The following is a 16,881-nucleotide window of genomic DNA, read 5'->3' on the forward strand; positions in this document are numbered from 1 at the left end:
ATTAAACTCTCTGAACTCCACTTGCCTCTGCCGCCTGCTATCCCTTGGGACCCTCTGCCCCCTGGTGAGTCAGGGCACCATGTCCCCAGTGTGCTGTTAGGACCCCCAGCACCCTGCTGCCCTCGTGCTCGTGTTCCCTGGTGTGACTTGGTGCTCGCTATCCCCTAATACCCCTCAGGGACCGCTGCCATTGCCGGGTGCACTCCGCAGCAGCGGCAGGGGACACAGTGTTCCCCGCTGCCTCGTGTGCTGTGCTGCTGGCTGCACCCTGTTGTCTCGTGTCCCCTGTGCAAATCCTGCCGCTGTAGTGCCCCGTGTCTTCTCCTGTGCCCTGGTGCTGGTGGGGCGAGACGTGCGAGTCCCGGAATTGTAGTGCCTGTGGTGCGCTGAAGCGCCTGGTCCCCCCCTCCCTGTCTTGTCGCCTGCTGTTCCTAGCGCTCCGCTCCCTGGTGTCCCCGAGCGTGCCCTACTGCCTTGTGTCCCTCGTGCCCGGTATCCACCGTTGCTAACGCCGTCCCTCGCTGTCCGTAGTGCCCGGAATCCCGCCGGGTGTGCCTTGTCCCCCCGTGCCCCCCGCCTCGCCCCGGGGCCGGTGCCAGTGCGTCGGAACTGCAAGTCCCGTCAAGCCGCGGGCGGGTAGCGCGGCCAATGGGGCTCGGGGGGCGGTGCGGCCGGTCGCTGCCTCCGCCGCCGCCCGGTGCCGCGGCGCAGAGAGCCCCGGAGCGGCCGCGCGGCGCCGGCCCCGCAGCCCGGCTCTGAGCCGCCCGCCCGGCCCGGCCCGCCCCGCCGCGCCCCGCCGCCCTCAATGAGGTTCTTCCGACTCACCTTCAAGTGCTTCGTGGATTGCTTCTGAGCCCCCCTCGGCCACGGAGCCGCCCCCGACCCGCCCCCGCTCCCCGGCCCCCCGCGACATGCCCCCCGTCCCCACCGACACGGCCGCTCCGCAGCCGCCCGACGCCCCGCGACGTGACGCCGCCGCCACCACAGCCGCGGCCGCCGCTGCCCCCGCGGGCTCCGGTAAGCGGGGAGCGCCGGGGAGGGATGAGCTTGGGGAGGGGGAGAGGGGGGCCCACGGCCACGCGTGACCGCGGCGCGCCCCCTCCCGCCGCCGCGGGGTGAGTCACCGCTCTGCATTGTGACGTCACGCGCCGGCCTGACATCTGACGTCACGCCCCTACGCGCGGAGAGGGGCGCGCGGGGGAGGGAGGTGCTCCCCCCCCCGCCCCCGGCGCCCCCACGGGCGCGCGTGACGGCGGCGTGGGCATCCCCACAACCCCCGTCTCGGCAGAAGGCCCCGGCGGGGCGGAGGGCACAGAGCCCCCCACGGCGGGCGAGGAGCGAACAGTGACGGCACCACTGGTGCGACCCCCTGGTCCCCCCAAAGAGGCCGCCCCCGAACGGGAGACATGGACCCGGCAGATGGATTTCATCATGTCCTGCGTGGGCTTCGCCGTGGGGCTGGGCAACGTCTGGCGCTTCCCCTACCTGTGCTACAAGAACGGCGGAGGTGAGCCTCGTGCTCTCCCCACGCCGCGGGGGTGCGCCCCGCGGCGCGGGGGGCACCTCCTTCCCGCCCCGGAGTGTGTGCCTGGGGCTCACCCCACGCTGGGTCGGCTTGCCCTGCGCCTTCGAGGGGCTCCTGGGCCAGCCCGCGGTGTTCTGGAGTCACTCACGGGGCGGGGGGTCGTGGGAGCCCCCCACTACCTGCCCGTGCTGACCTAGATCGCGGCAAGGGGAGGGCGCGGAGGCGCCTTTGCCATTCGCTGCGTCCGGGCGGGCGGCGCGGGGAAGGGGGGGAGCAAAAGGGGGGGCCGGGGGGACGGCGGCGGCTGAGCCGGCCCCCTGCCTCCGGCCCCAGGCGTCTTCCTCATCCCCTACCTGCTCATCGTCTTCGTGGGCGGCATCCCCATCTTCTTCTTGGAGGTGGCTCTGGGACAGTTCATGAAGCAGGGGGGCATCGCCGCCTGGAACATCGCCCCCCTCTTCAAGGGTAACGCCGCGCCCTGCCCGCGCCCTGCCTGCACCCTTTCCGCGGCCCCTGCACCCTGGCCAGGGCCCCCGGCACCCTGTCTGCACCCTGACTGTGCCTCGGCTGCATGCAGCCTGCTGGGGCTGGCAGCACCCTGCCCACGCCCTGCCTGCTCCCCTGCACCTTGCCCGCGTCCCACTGCCGCCCTTTGCCGCGGCCAAGGATGGCAGCTGCCTGCACCTGTGTCCCATGGCACCCCGTGCTGCCCTGCCTGCCTTGCCTGCCCCTGTGGCTCCCTGCCTGCATGCTGCTGGATCCCCAGCTCCAGAGGTATCTTGCCGGCTCCCCCCTGGTCCTGTGCCATGCTGCCAGCTGTCCCCACCCTGTCCTGTCCTGCCTGGGGCTGCCAGCTTCCCTGTCCCATTCCCACCAGCTCTCTCCTGTCCTGTCCAGGACTGCCAGCTTTCCCTGTCCTGTCCCTGTCAGTTCTCTGTCCTCCCCCATCCCTACAACACCCCGTATCCCACTCCATGCTGGCTGCCAGATGCCCACAGGTGCCTGTGGGCTCTGATCCCCCCGTGCCGCAGGTTTAGGCCTGGCCTCTATGGTGATCGTCTTCTTCTGCAACTCCTACTACATCATGATCTTGGTATGGGGGCTGTTTTACCTGGTGCATTCACTGACGGACACCCTGCCCTGGGCCACCTGTGGCCATTCCTGGAACACGGAGCAGTGCACGGAGCTCTTCAACCTGGACCTGTGCCAAAATGTCAGCACTAACACCACTGCCAGCACTTGGACCTCCAACTTCAGCTGCACCAACATGACCAACAAGCGCTCACCTGTCATTGAGTTTTGGGAGTGAGTGTGGGAACCAGGAGGGTGTTGGCTGGGGCTGGGAGTGTCATGCTGGTGCTCAGCACAGCCCCACTCTGTAGGAACAAGGTGCTGCGTCTCTCTGGGGGACTCAGCGAGCCAGGGGAGATGAACTGGGAGATGATCCTCTGCTTGATTACCACCTGGGTCATTGTCTACTTCTGCATCTGGAAGGGTGTCAAGTCAACTGGGAAGGTAATGCTGGCAGGGGGAACATGCATCAGGGCCACTGGCATGAGAGAAGACTTCAACATGTGGCGCTGTTGGCTCTTGCCCTCCTGTGCCACAGCCCACAGGGGTGGGAGATCTGCGTCCCACATGTGTCTGGGAGTGCTTCCAGCTGCTGGGGACATTCCTAAGCTCTGGCCCTGCTGGGACACCAGTGGCATGTGACAGAGAGCCCTGGCCTGGGGGGGTCTCATGGCCACCCACTGCTCTTCAGATTGTCTACTTCACGGCGCTCTTCCCGTATGTGGTCCTCATCCTCCTGCTGGTCCATGGAGTAACACTGCCTGGCGCGCTGGGTGGCATCATCTACTACCTGAAACCTGACTGGTCCAAGCTGGTTGAGGCGCAGGTGAGGGCACTAGGGAGAGCAGCAGGGAGCTTGGTGCTAGACAATGCCCCGGCAGCCCCATCACCCCGTGACATCCTCCCTCACACCCAGGTCTGGATTGATGCTGGCACCCAGGTGTTCTTCTCCTATGCCATCGGGCTGGGCGCCCTGACCGCACTGGGCAGCTACAACCGCTTCCACAACAACTGCTACAGGTAGGGCTCTGCCAGCTGCAGGCAGGCCCCCCACTGTGTCCCAGTGACCCCCTGGTGTGTCCCCCCATGCCCCCCAGCACTTCCTTAGATGCTGTGCCCGCAGGGATGCCTACATCCTGGCTGTGATCAACAGCTGCACCAGCTTCTTTGCCGGCTTTGTTGTCTTCTCTGTGCTCGGCTTCATGGCCTCTGAGCAGGGTGTGGACATCTCCAAGGTGGCCGAGTCTGGTAAGTGATGGATGGTGGGTGCCAACTGTGTCCTCTGTGTCACCCCCTGAGTGGCATCTCTGACCCCACTCTCCTGCAGGTCCCGGGCTGGCTTTCATCGCCTACCCCAAAGCTGTGACACTGATGCCCTTGTCCCCGCTGTGGGCCACGCTCTTTTTCATCATGCTTCTCGTGCTGGGGCTGGACAGCCAGGTGCTGTGGCAACCAGGGAGATGGGGAACAGGGAGAGGATGGGTGGCACGTCCCCACTGAGCCCTGCTTTGTGCCACAGTTTGTCGGTGTGGAGGGTTTCATCACGGGCATCCTGGACCTGTTTCCCCAGCCGGGGGCTGGCTCGCTGCGCCGTGAGCTCACCGCTGCGCTCTGCTGCATCATCTGCTGCCTCATTGACCTCTCCATGGTCACACAGGTGGGGGACACAGCAGGGACACTGCTGGCCAGCCCCACACCGGCCACCTGTGCCTGCTCCTGAGGCATCACCTCCCATGATATCCCACTGTGGGGCGGGAGCTCACTGGGGCTGCTACCCTCCTGTCAGTGGAGCTGCCTATGGCACGGGGGTCTCTGTGGTGTAGGGGTGCTGTGGGAGCAGGGTGCCCATGGCATGCAGGGTGTCCATGCCAGGCAGGGTACCGGTGCTGGCAAGGCTATGACTTGCCAGTGTAGCGGCGAGCGGGGCAGCCAGCACAATGCTGGTGACACGGGCGCCTTCCTGGCAGGGCGGCATGTACGTATTCCAGCTCTTTGACAACTACTCGGCCAGCGGGATCACGTTGCTGTGGCAGGCTTTCTGGGAGTGCGTGGTCATTGCCTGGGTCTATGGTGAGGCCAGGGGGACACGGGGAGGGGGACATAAAGGAGGACACAAAGTGGGACACAAGTGCCCCAGCTGACGCCCTCCTCCCCATAGGTGCCGACCGCTTCATGGACGATGTGGCCCGTATGATCGGCTACCGGCCCCTGCCCGTCATGAAGTGGTGCTGGGCTGTGGTGACACCGCTGGTCTGCGTGGTGAGCGAGGCCACCGCGCGTGGGGACACGCGTGTGCCGCCGCCCCGCGCTGCGCCGCGGGCACGGAGCGCCCCCCGGCGGCCGCTGTCGGCACACGCGTGTCGCTGCCGTGGGGCGAGCGTGCGGCTCGGGGGCTCGGCGGTGACTCGCGTCGGGGTGGGGACCTCATCTCCCTCTCTCCACCCAGGGCATCTTTGTGTTCCACGTGGTGAACTACAAGCCGCTGACATACAATAAGACATACGTGTACCCGTGGTGGGGGGAAGCCATCGGCTGGGTCCTGGCGCTCTCCTCCATGCTCTGCATCCCCTGCACTGTTATCTACAAGCTCCTGCGCTGCAAAGGCTCCTTGCGCGAGGTGAGGGCAGTGCAGCAGGATCACTCCTGCCTCTGTCCCCACCCCATTTTCAGCCATGGTTGTCCTCTTCTTAGTCCTGGCCCTGGCCCAGTCCTGGCCCCAGTCAAATTCCACCATCCACATTTCTGTCTCAGTCCCATCCACCACCAGATCCCATCCCTGTCTTTATCACTGTCTGATTCCCATTCAAATCCCACCACTATCCACATTGTCATCTCAGTCCCATCCACAGCCAGGTCTCATCCCTGTTTTCATCACTGTCTCATTCCCATCCAAATCACGTGCCTGTCCTCATTGTCTCACTCCCACCTAAATCCCATCTCTGTCCCTACTGCTGTCTTATTCCCAGTCTTACCTGATTCCCACCAATGCTTACATCTGTCTGACTGTCTCAGTCCTATCCCTATCCTTATTGCATCCGGATCCTGGGCACATCCCCATCACTATCTCCTTACAATTCCTGTTCTTCTCTCAATCTCATTTAGTCCTTTACCCATCCTAGGCTCACCCCATCCAAGTCCTGTTCCTGTCTTCATTGCTCTCACTCCTGTCAGATTCCTATCCTCACTGCTGTCTCATTCCCAGCCTCACCCAAACCCCATCCTTGCTGACATCACTGTCTTAATCCTGTCAGTGTCTCAGTCCCATCCCTGTCCCCGTGCAATCTCTGTCCCTTTCTCAATCCCATTTCAAACCCTTTCCTGTCCCAGTCTCACCTCCACCCCCATCCAAATCCCATCCCTTTCCTCTCCCTGTGCATTGTGGGGAATTCACCAAGCTGGGTCCAGGCAGTCCCAGTGCTGTTGTCCCTGGGTGCTGACACTATGTCCCCACAGCGCTGGCAGCTCCTGACCACTCCAATCTGGGGCCAACACCACCTGGAGTACCTGACGCCAGAGGCAGAAGCCAAGCTGCTGGCCCCAGAGCCCCCCAAGGAGAAGGCGACGCTCTTCGAGACTGTGATCTGAGCGTGGGGAGGGTCGCGCTGCTCCCGCCCGCCATAGCAATAATGCCAGCACCGCCTCCCACCCACCCACGCTGCCCCGTGCCCCCCGCGTCGCCCCGGCCGCCGGCCTCGCTGCAGGGGGTGAACACAGCGAGCTGGGGGGTGCTGGGGGCCACGGAGCCAGGGCAGCCACGGGGCACAGGAGGGGTCCCCGGCGCGGGGGAGCGTGGCAGCCCGGGGAAACGGCAGGGAGGCCGCCGGCCGGGGGAGTGAGTGGGACAGCCCTTCCCTGGCCCCTGCCCGCGGCCCCCGTGGCCCCCCACTCACTAACTGCTTCCCGTAGCGTTTGTCTGGTGTAACCCCAACTGCCCCGACATCTGGCAATAAACTGGGAGACCCTGGCAGTCCTGGCACTGCAGGCAGGGGAAGTGGGGCACCAGCAGCGGACAACTGAGGCGCGAGGTCTGGGGTGGCACTGGCTTTTGGGGACAGAGGTTTGAAGGGAATAGTGTTCAAGAATTCAGGAACGCCTGGGTTCCTCTCTTGGGTGACTTGCGGGATACAGGCTGTTGGAGCAATAGGGTCTCCATCCTTCTCCGCCACAGGATGTGGGTGCCTGCAGGCTGTACCAAACCCTGGTGAGACTGGGGGACCCCATGCAGCCAAGGGCTGGCCTTGCTTATTAGCTCCAAGAGGCAGATTTGAGCCCAGAGGCTTTGAGGGTTTTGACTGTCCCCAAGGGGTGGGTCAGGATCCAGTTGTACCCCACTGGGAGCTTTTTGTATCAGCCTTGTGGCTGCCCACTCCGTGCACTGTGCCTTGGGAAAAATCCTGGGTTGGTGAGGGCTGTGTGGTCAAGTGGATGAGGCAGCCTCTGGGCATGTAGCCAGAAGTCAAAGGCTTAACCTTGCCCCAGAACCTGTGAGCTGCCTGAGCCCTGTTTCAGCAGGGTGCCAGCTAGGGAGTGCACGTGCCCTGTGCCCCACACCAGTAGCTCCTGGGGAGGCCAGCTCCAGTTCATGCCATGGCAACCTGCATGGAGCCCGGAGGAAACCACCAGCATGCTGTGCTTTGGGTGGCTGCCTTCCGATGCCTCGGTTTGATGTCAGTGTCCTGCTGTGCCCAGCATCCCACCCCAGCCATGCCTTGGGCACCCCATGAAGCGACAAGGGGGAAGAAGTGCTCCCCTCTGCCCCAGCTATCCTCAGAGACAGGGCTGGAGCAGGGCCACCATGCCAGGTGTCCATATCCAATTGCTGGGATCACCAGGGTTCCAGAGGCTCTTGTTTTGGGGTGCTGGCTTGCCCCACCACGATGCCCTCTCACCCTAGTGGGGTGAGCCAGCAGTTCCTGCCCCACCGGCAATGCACGCTGTAATTAGCGCGGGCAGGGCGGAAGCATCACTGATAATTGGCGGTGACTCTCTAGCATGGAGCCTCACGTGCCTGGGGCACGGCAGGACTTTCCGGCAGGGCTGGTCTGTGGGACCAGCTGGCATCCCGGTGTGCCGGCCGCCGTGCGGAGCCTGGCTGACTCCCCAGCACAAAGTGGGGACGAGGGTTGGGCGCAGGGTGCGGGGGCGAGCACTGTCATCGCCTTTGCTTCATGCCGCAGCACGCCCTGGTCCCACCACCCCTTCCTAAAAGGCACAGCTGCAGGGCGCTGCCAGGACAGACGGTGAGAGCACGGGGCCCAGGCAGGAGGTGGGCAAAGGAAAGGCAGAGGACAAGAGTTAAGGGGGTGCCGAGGTTTGCCTTTGCTTGCTGGGCTTTCCTCACGGCTCTCCTGTAGCACCCCGTGACCCCAGAGGAGGGGACGTGGCCCCTGTTGTGCCCTCACAGGGGCAGGCACCTGCAGCGCCATGAACCGGATCACAGTGTACGAGCGCGCCAACTTTGAGGGGCTGAGCCGAGAGTTCACCTGCGACGTGCCTGACCTGCACGAGCTGGATTTTGGGAACTGCATCGCCTCCCTGAAGGTGGAGGGGCAGCCATGGATTGCCTACACAGACCCCAAATACGAGGGAGAGCCGCACGCCTTCGAGGAGGGCGAGTACCCCTCTGTGGATCGGCCCAACAGCTTCTCGGCACTGCGCCTCGTGCACCATGACCTGGGGGACCCCCAGATCACCCTCTACGAGCACCCCAACTTCCAAGGCGCCTGCAAGGTGGTGACAGAGGAGACCAACTTGGCATATGGGTACTTCAACGACCGGGTGGCCTCCCACATGGTGCAGCGAGGCGTCTGGCTGCTCTACCAGCATCCCGGCCGGGGTGGCTGGCACTGCCTGGCATGGCCCGGCGAGCATCTCGCCGACTACAAACTGGAGCTGAACTTTCAGTCTCGGCTGTCTCACCTGCGCCCGCTACGGCCTGGGCGGCCCCTGGTCTCAGCACGTCTCCTCTGGGAACAGAAGCGGGTGGAGGAGGAGCGGGAGGTGCTGGTGGATGAGATTGAGGGGGTGAACGAGACAGAGTCGGAGCAGGCACTGGCGGCCAGCAGCAGCCGGGAGTACGGCACCACACTCTGGCAGAGCTTCCACTTCAGCAATGCCACCAGCCTCAAAGCCGGGCTCTCCTTCACGCTGACCGTGGAAGCCTCCAACATCTTTACGGTGCAGAAAGGGCGCAGTGAAACCAGCACTCGCCGGCAGCGTGTGGAGGTGCAGCTGCCGGCGAAAATCCCCCCGCGCACAGCACTCAGCATCCAAGTCCTTCGGAAGGAGGTGACGCTCTCCGTGCCGGTGGTGCTCACCATCACCCAGAACGAGAGCGTTCGTACGGAGATGGGCGAATACCGCAGCGTCTCAGGTACCAATGTCAGTGCCCGCTATAGCTTAAAGCCACTGCCAGCTACAGACAGGGAGCAGGCGGCCACCAAGGGGACAGACACAGTGCCTGGCACCAGAATGGAAATATAGCTCTGTGCTGGTGCTAAGCAATGGCTCTCCCCTGCGTGTTGTTGGACTCACTGTGACACCAGCGTTGACTCCAGCACCCACCCATGGAGGAGCCAGGACCTGCCTTGTCTGGTTGTGTCCAGTGGCTCTGGCTGGCAGGACCTGCTGGTGCCTCCTCCCACCCCATATTTCCAATAAACCCCCTTCCATAACCGCTTGAGTCTGCTGCTACTCTGGCTGAGGTGGGAGTAGGATGGATGGGACACTGGGGTAGGGGGGCACTGAGCTAAGAGGAGACACCAAGCTTGGTGGGGGGGATATCTGGTTGGGGCAGGGACTCCCGGGCTGACGCAGGAAACGTGGGGTTACGGAGGACACTGGGCTGGGGGGGGTGGGCACCGGGCCGGCAGAGCTAGAGAATATCAGGCTGGGGAGGCTGGCGGGGAAAAGGAGAGCTGGAGACACCAGACTGGACAAGACATCAGAAGGGGCCGGGGGGGAGGGCAGGAGGACGCTGGGCTGAGCAGCCAAAGTTCCACCAGTCTAGGGAAGCCTGGGGACATTGGGATGACGGGTGTACCAGGGCAGCGAGAGGGACAGGGAAGGAGGGAAGAGGGCGGACACTGGGTTGGCAGGGCCAAGGGACCACGCACGATCCGGGGGAGCCGGGGACGCCTAGCCGGTCTGGACCCGCATACACCGTGCTGAAGCCGCCACCGCGACGCGCTCTCCGCCCCAGGACCTTGGGCAAGTACATCCCCACGGGCTCGTAGCAGGGCCCGTGCCCGGGGCTGTCGGGGCAGGCGGAGACGCACAGGGCACACCGGAGGCGCGGGCACCAGCCGCGGGGCACAGAGCGCCGGGGGCGCCGGGCGGGATCGGACCCCGCACCGCCCCCGGGCACGCCTCCAGTCCCGCCCCCCACGTGGCCGCCGCCGCCGCTGGTCTCTTTAAATGATGCAACTGCCCGCGCGCTGAGCCCGCCTCCCGCGCGCCCATTGGCCCGCCCGCGCCGGTCCCCTTCCTGCCATTGGTCAGAACGGAGCGCTCTCACTGCCGGTTGGCTGGGCACGGACCCGCCCCCGGGCGGAGGCGGCAGCATGGCGGCGGCGGCGGCAGCGATGGCGGCGGAGGAAGTGGAGGAGGCGCTGGGGCTGTTCACGGGCATCGGCCTCAGCGAGGCCAAGGCGCGGGAGACGCTACGCAACGGGGCACTCAGCGCGCTGCTGCGCCGGGCTGTGCTGCAGGTGCGTCCGCCGCGGGCTCGCACCCTGGTCCCCGGTCCTCGATCTCCAGTACTCCGTCACCCCGATGTCACCCGGGGACCCGGCCACCCTGGGAACTCGGTACCCCGGTATCGGTGTCACCCCCGGGACCCGGTAACCCGATCCCCGGTGTCACCCGGATACACTGGCACCGTGGTCCCGCTGTCACCCCCTCGACCCCAGCCTTCCCGGGACGCCCCGGCTTCGCCTCTTCCCGACGCCGCCGAGCGGCCTCGGCCCTTGGCACTTCCCTGTCCCGCTCTGCCCCCCGGTGCCGTCGGTTCTCCGGGGCTCGGGCCCCGGTCCTGCCCTGACTCTCCCCGGCACGGCCACAGGCTCGGAGCGCGCTGGGCCCGGCGCTGGACAAGGCCACCGGGACACTTCTGTACAACGCGGCCGCCCGCCTCAAGGACCCGAAACACCTCGGCTTCCTCGTGGGCTACATCGCTCGCAGGGAGATCCTCACCGACCTGCAGCTCAGCGGTACCGTGCGGCCCCGGCCCCCTCCCGGCCCTGGCCCCGGCGCCGCGGGCCCTGCTCTTCATCCCTGCTCTGTTCCCAGCTGCCCTGGAGTACGTGAGGAGCCACCCCTTGGAGCCCCTGGACGTGGCAGACTTTGAGCGGGCTTGCGGTGTGGGGATCTGCATCACCCCCGAGCAGATCGAGGAAGCGGTGAGTGGGGCTGTGACCCTGTGGAGACAGCACAGGGGACATTGGACTGGCTACTGCTGTGCTCCTGCCTGCCTCGCTCACCCCGGTGTCCCTGTGCTGCTCCCAGGTGGAGGCTGTGATCAGCAAGCACCGAGCAGAACTGCTGGCAGAGCGCTACCACTTCAACATGGGGCTGCTGATGGGTGAGTGGTGACACCCGGGCAGCCCCTGCCTGGTGCTGGTGGCTGTCACGTCCCTGTGCATGACTGCCAGTGCCATTGTGCTCCCCTGAATCCTGAGAGCCAGCCCTTTGCCATGGGGAGATGTCATCCTGCCAGATCCCCCACACAGGCAGGGCCATAGTGCCCAGCAACAGGGACAGCCCTGGGGCAAAGGGTGTGGCATTCTGCATCAGCTTCCTGGCTGAAGCTCCCCCGGGCTTGGGCACTGCCCCTTGCCCACGGAGTGCCCTGTCTGCAGGGGAGGCACGGAGCCAGCTGCGGTGGGCAGACGGGAAGACTATCAAGAACGAGGTGGACCTGCAGGTGGGTGTGAGGTTACTGTGTCAGGTGCTGCTGTGGTCCCCTAGGTGTGCTGTGGCTGGGGTGGGACCTGTCAGCCAGCCCCCTAGAGGGCCCAGCCCTGGGGACAGCCTGCCCCACCTAGGTGCAGGCAGGGTGAGTGGAGTGATGGCTGGACAGGACACTAGGACACACCTAGTCCGGGAGCCTTTTTGACTCCTGACTGTGTCACTCTTCTCCAGGTGCTGCATTTGCTTGGGCCAAAGACAGAAGCTGATCTGGAAAAGAAGCCAAAGGTAGGGAGAAGGGGAGGCTGCAGAATTGGATGGTATTTTCTTGCCAAGTGTCCCAGCAGGATCCCAAATAGCTGCTCTGGGCTGAGCTGCTACCATGGGTACAGGTCTAGAGGGAGTGCTGGGGCCAGTAGGCTGGGCCAGGAGGGGAAGGTATATGCTACAGCTGGGTACTCAGCATGCTGTGCTGGTCTCTGCAGGTGGCAAAAGCCCGTCTGGCCCCAGCAGAGAAACAGAAAGTGGCTGTGGTGGAGAATGGTAAGAGACCGTCCTCTTCCCCAGCCGTTTAGTTCCTGCTGGACCTGCTTCTGGGCTGGGCCCTTGGAGCTGTGATCAGGGAGCTCAGCCCCATCTTCCTGCAGGTGACATGGGCACAGAGACAAAGTCACTGCTGGAGCAGCTGCGAGGCGAAGCCCTGAAGTTCCACAAGCCAGGTGAGTGTGAGGTGCCGCTGCCATATGTGGGGCCACTCCAGTGGCTCTGTGCCTGGTCCCAGCTCTCCATGCTGCAGAGGGCTGGACAGGTCCTGTGTCCTTTCCCCCTGCCTGCTGGGCTTGGCATGGTTAGGGGAATGCTGCAGCCCTGAGCATCCTCTACCTGTAGGAGAGAACTACAAGACTGAGGGCTACGTGGTGACTCCCAACACTATGGCTCTGCTGAAGCAGCACCTGGCAATCACGGGTGGGCAGGTGAGGCCATATCCCACAGCCCAGCGGTTCCATGTGAGAGTGACACAGCTGGGGGGTGCGGAACATGCAGCTCACAGGGGTACAGCAGAGGCAGCACCCACACAGCACAGGGTACTCTGCGGCATTGCCAGGGGCTCATATCAGTGTCACTGCTGTCAGGGAAGGTAAAGATCTCCTGCTGAAGGACAGAGGTGTCCCCTTTGCCTCTTCAGGTACGGACACGCTTCCCTCCTGAGCCTAATGGGATCCTGCACATTGGCCATGCCAAGGCTATCAACTTCAACTTTGGCTATGCCAAGGTAAAAAGCACCAAGCCACTCTGGCCCCTGCCTTTCCTGAAGCTGCTTGGCTGCTGGCTTGGCCTTCTGGTCCCTCAGGGAGCAACTCACTATCTCTTCATCCCCAGGCCAATGGTGGCGTGTGCTTCTTGCGCTATGATGACACCAACCCCGAGAAGGAGGAGGAGAAGTACTTCACAGCCATCCGGGAGATGGTGGAGTGGCTGGGTATGGCTCGGGGTGGGGAAGGCAGGATCAAGCCAGGTGCCAGGGACACCCCTGCATTCAGGTCTTGCTGCTGGACCTTTGGGGTTCTTCCAACCTGTTCCGTTTCACCCATCCCCACAGGCTACCAGCCTTATGCAGTGACGCATGCGTCGGATTACTTTGACCAGCTCTACACCTGGGCCCTGGAGCTCATCCGCAGGTGAGCGTGTGGGGCAGCAGGAATGTGCTGGGCTGGTGTTGATATCCTGCACTGTGGTCAGGGCTCCCCCTTGCCCAGGGGATGGGTCACTCAAGTCTGGTGATGGCATTTCCTCTCCGTAGGGGTCAGGCTTATGTCTGCCATCAGAAGGTTGAGGAGATCAAGGGCCACAACCCACCACCTTCACCGTGGCGGGACCGGCCTGTGGAGGAGTCACTCCTGCTCTTTGAGGTACTCCTGGCTGGGGCAGCTGATGCGTGCCTATGGGCTCTGGGTATGTGGCTCAGCTGACAGCTTCCTCTGTCTCCACAGGACATGAGAAAGGGCAAGTTTGGGGAGGGGGAAGCCACGCTGAGGATGAAGCTGGTGATGGAGGATGGGAAGATGGATCCTGTTGCCTACCGTGTCAAGTTCACTCCACACCATCGCACTGGGGACAAGTGGTAGGGAGGGCCTGCCATGTCCTGGCACATGTGGTGGGGCTGGGTCTGGATTTCCTGGTAGTGAGGAGGTATCAGGAGTGGAGCAGCACTGTGCTCTGCCCTGAGCTAACTGCATCTGCCTTGCAGGTGCATCTACCCCACATATGATTACACACACTGCCTCTGCGACTCCATCGAGCACATCACGCACTCCCTCTGCACCAAGGAGTTCCAGGCCAGGTGAGCACCATGCATGGCATGGCCCTGGGCTAAGCTAAACCTGGGAGCAGCACTTGGTGGCTGCCAGAGTGCTGGGAGACAGCGTGTCCATGCGGCTGAGCTGCGCTGTGCCTGTACCTCCCTTACAGGCGCTCCTCCTACTTCTGGCTGTGCAACGCTCTGGATGTTTACTGCCCTGTGCAGTGGGAATATGGGCGCCTGAACCTGCTCTACACCGTTGTCTCCAAGAGAAAGATCATCCGCCTGGTGGAGACGGGTGCTGTGAGGTAGGAGCAGGGCCAGCTGCCATGATGGGGCTTAGCCAGAGCATGCCTGGTTATCACACTGCTGTTTCCTCAGGGATTGGGATGACCCACGTCTCTTCACACTGACAGCCCTGCGCCGGCGAGGCTTCCCCCCCGAGGCCATCAACAACTTCTGTGCGCGGGTAGGCTTTGGGTAGGGTGGGACAGGGCAGATGGCTGCATGCCCTGGCCAGCATGGTAACACCACACTGTTCCTCAGGTTGGTGTGACAGTGGCCCAGGCGACAATGGAGCCACATCTGCTGGAGGCTTGTGCCCGGGAGGTGCTGAATGAGCAGGCCCCCCGCGCCATGGCTGTCCTGGAGCCCCTCAAGGTCACCATCACCAACTTCCCTGCTCCAAAGGTGAGACTGCTGTGGGCTGTTGTGGCAGTGGGATTCCTTGAGATCAGCACTCATGCCCTCTTTCTCTCCAGGCATTGGAGGTCCTTGTGCCCAACTTTCCAGCCGATGAGAGCCGTGGTTTTCACAAAGTGCCCTTCCACCAGACCGTCTATATTGAGGAGACAGACTTCAGGGAGGTAAACCAGGCCCACTGGGCTATACTACCCTCACTCCTGGAGCTATAGCTTGTGCAGCAGGAGCCTGGCAGCCCTGGAAGTGGTGTTGGTGCTGCACACAGAGGTCATTGGTGGGTGTTGAGCACCTGTCTGTGACTCCCAAATGGGCCAGCAGCTCTGATGGGCACTGGACAAATGCTGCCCTCCGCCTGGCCAGGACATGTCCAATCAATGGTTCTCAACGGCCTGTCTGTAGGAATGTCCCACAGCAACATGGGAGTTCAGACAGCCCTGGGATCACTGATGCCTGGGATGGCAGGAGTGGGGGCAGAGAGACATGCTAGAGAGGGGACCTGCTGTCCATGCTGGGACCCCTCATGCAGCCATGAACTCTCTTACAGGAGGCAGACAAGGGCTACAAGCGCCTGGCCCCCGGGCAGCCGGTGGGGCTGCGCCACACTGGCTACATCATCACCGTCCAGAATGTCATCAAGGTGTGTGGCTGTGGGCACTGGTGACATGAGGTTGGGCTGTGGAATGTCAGGACATGACCATGTCCCAGCATGGAAGAAGTGATGGTCATATCATGCTGGCTGCTCTGGACACAGTGAGGGCTCAGGCTGCCTGTGTGGCTGCTCTCTGCCTGCCCTGTGCCTCACAGTGGGGAACAAGGTGTTCCCGAGCTGTGGGGCTGGGGGTTCAGCCCTGGGCCTGCCACATGGGATAAGACTGCTGCCTGACAGCTTAGCTCATCTCCTCTCCCTCAGGACGTTAGTGGGCGTGTCATTGAGCTGGAGGTGACCTGCACCAAGTCGGATGTGGCAGAAAAGCCCAAAGCTTTCATCCACTGGGTGTCTGTGCCACTGGCCTGTGAAGTGCGGCTCTACGAGCGGCTGTGAGTATCCTGCTGCCAACCGAGGCCAGCACAAGCTCAGCAGTGCTGGAGCAGCGGCACAGCAGCTGGCCCTGCTGGGGTCTGCCCAGACCTTTGGTGGGGAAGATGATGCTCTGGGGTCCCATGAGTGGCACTATGTCCCCTCATTTGGCAGCTTTGGGATAAGACTCTTATCTCATGGTAGGTTTTTGCACAAAAATCCTGAGGACCCAGCGGAGGTACCTGGTGGCTTTCTGAGTGATCTCAACCCTGTGAGTAGTGGCAGCAGCTGAGGTTATGGGCTCGGGGGGAAGTGGGGACCTCCTGCGCCCAGTCCTGAGGCACCCACTTCCATGAACACCCTACCCCTCTTGGCGCAAGGCCTTACTGTATCTCAAGGGGAAGAGGAGCTGGGGGGAGCTGGGCTGTGGAGAGGACAGCAGGGTAGGGGTGCTGGCTGAGGTGTCCCTCCTGCCAGGACTCCCTGCGTGTGGTGCACAATGCCCTGGTCGACAGCTCTGTCCACTCCGCTCGACCCTTTGACAAGTTCCAGTTTGAGCGCCTGGGCTACTTCTCTGTGGATCCCGACAGTGAGGAGGGGAAGGTGAGCCCTGTGGGATGGGGGCAGTGAGGCAGCCTGCACACGTGTGCAAGCACCCCCTGCCCTCCATGGAGCTCTGAGCAGACCCTGTGTTTCTCCTCAGATGGTGTTCAACCGGACAGTGACGCTCAAGGAGGACCCTGGCAAGGCCTGAGGGATCTGCTGCTGCTACACCACCGTGGTGTTGCTTCCTTGGGGGTCCTTGCACACCCCCAGTGCCAGCGTGCCTTGGTGCAGTCCCCTGCGGTGCCCCACAGCATCGCCTCAATAAACGGAGATCCCAGCCCTGTCCCTGCACTGTCACTGCCTCCTGTTCTCCTGCTCAGTCTTGGGGTGCTGGGGTGGGGGTGGTCTCCTGCTTGTCTCCCTGATGAGTTTTGGCTTGGCGGGGTGTGTATGTGGGGTGTCTCCCTTGTTCTGGGGGCACAGTCTGTTCCTATCTTCTGTGTAGCACTGATGTGACCCCAAGGGAGCTGCAGCTGCCCCAGCCAGCGCTATAAGGTTGGACCGGGGTCACGGGTGTTGGGGTGGAGTGGGGAGGTGTCTCCGGGGGCGCAGGGGCTGTGCGGGACGGTGCAGGCAGGGCACGGGCTGCAGGCAGAGGGTGCACACTGTACACAAATACCGCCGGAGCGCCCTCCCCCCTTAAGGTGGACTCGAGTGGGGTGGTCCCTGCTTGGTCCCGGGCTGGGGGTCAGAGGGGTGGCCCCGCGGAGTTGGCATGAACTCCGTGCCATGAGCCCCGTGTCCGTACCCCTG

The 16,881-nt window shown here is 63.4% G+C and overlaps 3 protein-coding genes across 5 annotated transcripts; all 3 read left to right on the forward strand.

Annotated features, from left to right (window-relative positions):
- Positions 1-690: 690 nt before the first annotated feature.
- SLC6A8 (solute carrier family 6 member 8) lies at positions 691-6,538 on the forward strand. Of its 3 annotated transcripts, none has more exons than XM_084214665.1 (14): positions 691-1,017; positions 1,289-1,507; positions 1,859-1,990; positions 2,557-2,830; positions 2,908-3,040; positions 3,288-3,422; positions 3,513-3,616; positions 3,720-3,844; positions 3,924-4,036; positions 4,116-4,253; positions 4,564-4,666; positions 4,755-4,855; positions 5,043-5,213; positions 6,050-6,538. In XM_084214665.1, the coding sequence occupies exons 1-14, from the start codon at positions 912-914 to the stop codon at positions 6,179-6,181; spliced, it is 1,986 nt and encodes a 661-aa protein (XP_084070791.1). In that variant the 5' UTR covers positions 691-911; the 3' UTR covers positions 6,182-6,538. The 3 variants fall into 3 exon arrangements, with proteins under 3 accessions (XP_084070791.1, XP_084070792.1, XP_084070793.1); XM_084214666.1 differs by having other exon boundaries at positions 1,292-1,507; XM_084214667.1 differs by having other exon boundaries at positions 1,385-1,507.
- A 197-nt stretch (positions 6,539-6,735) lies between these two features.
- Positions 6,736-9,270, forward strand: LOC311158940 (epidermal differentiation-specific protein-like). The gene has a single exon (XM_084214686.1). It carries the CDS (start codon positions 8,021-8,023, stop codon positions 9,077-9,079), a length of 1,059 nt encoding a protein of 352 aa, XP_084070812.1. The 5' UTR covers positions 6,736-8,020; the 3' UTR covers positions 9,080-9,270.
- Positions 9,271-10,153: 883 nt separating this feature from the next.
- On the forward strand, positions 10,154-16,412 carry QARS1 (glutaminyl-tRNA synthetase 1). The gene is made up of 24 exons (XM_084214397.1): positions 10,154-10,305; positions 10,659-10,806; positions 10,886-10,995; positions 11,102-11,177; positions 11,455-11,519; positions 11,738-11,791; positions 11,989-12,046; positions 12,151-12,222; positions 12,392-12,477; positions 12,690-12,776; positions 12,884-12,983; positions 13,104-13,182; positions 13,305-13,413; positions 13,495-13,625; positions 13,752-13,844; positions 13,973-14,110; positions 14,184-14,271; positions 14,349-14,492; positions 14,564-14,668; positions 15,049-15,141; positions 15,415-15,542; positions 15,727-15,793; positions 16,000-16,125; positions 16,226-16,412. The coding sequence occupies exons 1-24, from the start codon at positions 10,159-10,161 to the stop codon at positions 16,274-16,276; spliced, it is 2,355 nt and encodes a 784-aa protein (XP_084070523.1). The 5' UTR covers positions 10,154-10,158; the 3' UTR covers positions 16,277-16,412.
- Positions 16,413-16,881: the final 469 nt, after the last annotated feature.

Source organism: Fringilla coelebs (genome assembly GCF_963513975.1).
Source record: "Fringilla coelebs genome assembly, chromosome: 13".
NCBI classification, from domain to species: Eukaryota; Metazoa; Chordata; class Aves; order Passeriformes; family Fringillidae; genus Fringilla; species Fringilla coelebs.

Excerpts from the sequence above, each read along its gene's own strand:
- QARS1 (XM_084214397.1), top strand. The coding sequence starts at position 10,159 with ATGGCGGCGGCGGCGGCAGCGATGGCGGCGGAGGAAGTGGAGGAGGCG. Across the intron at positions 13,183-13,304 it reads GCCCTGGAGCTCATCCGCAG|GGGTCAGGCTTATGTCTGCC; the intron begins GTGAGCGTGTGG and ends TCCTCTCCGTAG. Across the intron at positions 15,142-15,414 it reads CCGTCCAGAATGTCATCAAG|GACGTTAGTGGGCGTGTCAT; the intron begins GTGTGTGGCTGT and ends CCTCTCCCTCAG.
- LOC311158940 (XM_084214686.1), top strand. The coding sequence starts at position 8,021 with ATGAACCGGATCACAGTGTACGAGCGCGCCAACTTTGAGGGGCTGAGC.
- SLC6A8 (XM_084214665.1), top strand. The coding sequence starts at position 912 with ATGCCCCCCGTCCCCACCGACACGGCCGCTCCGCAGCCGCCCGACGCC. Across the intron at positions 1,991-2,556 it reads CATCGCCCCCCTCTTCAAGG|GTTTAGGCCTGGCCTCTATG; the intron begins GTAACGCCGCGC and ends CCCGTGCCGCAG. Across the intron at positions 2,831-2,907 it reads CCTGTCATTGAGTTTTGGGA|GAACAAGGTGCTGCGTCTCT; the intron begins GTGAGTGTGGGA and ends CCCACTCTGTAG.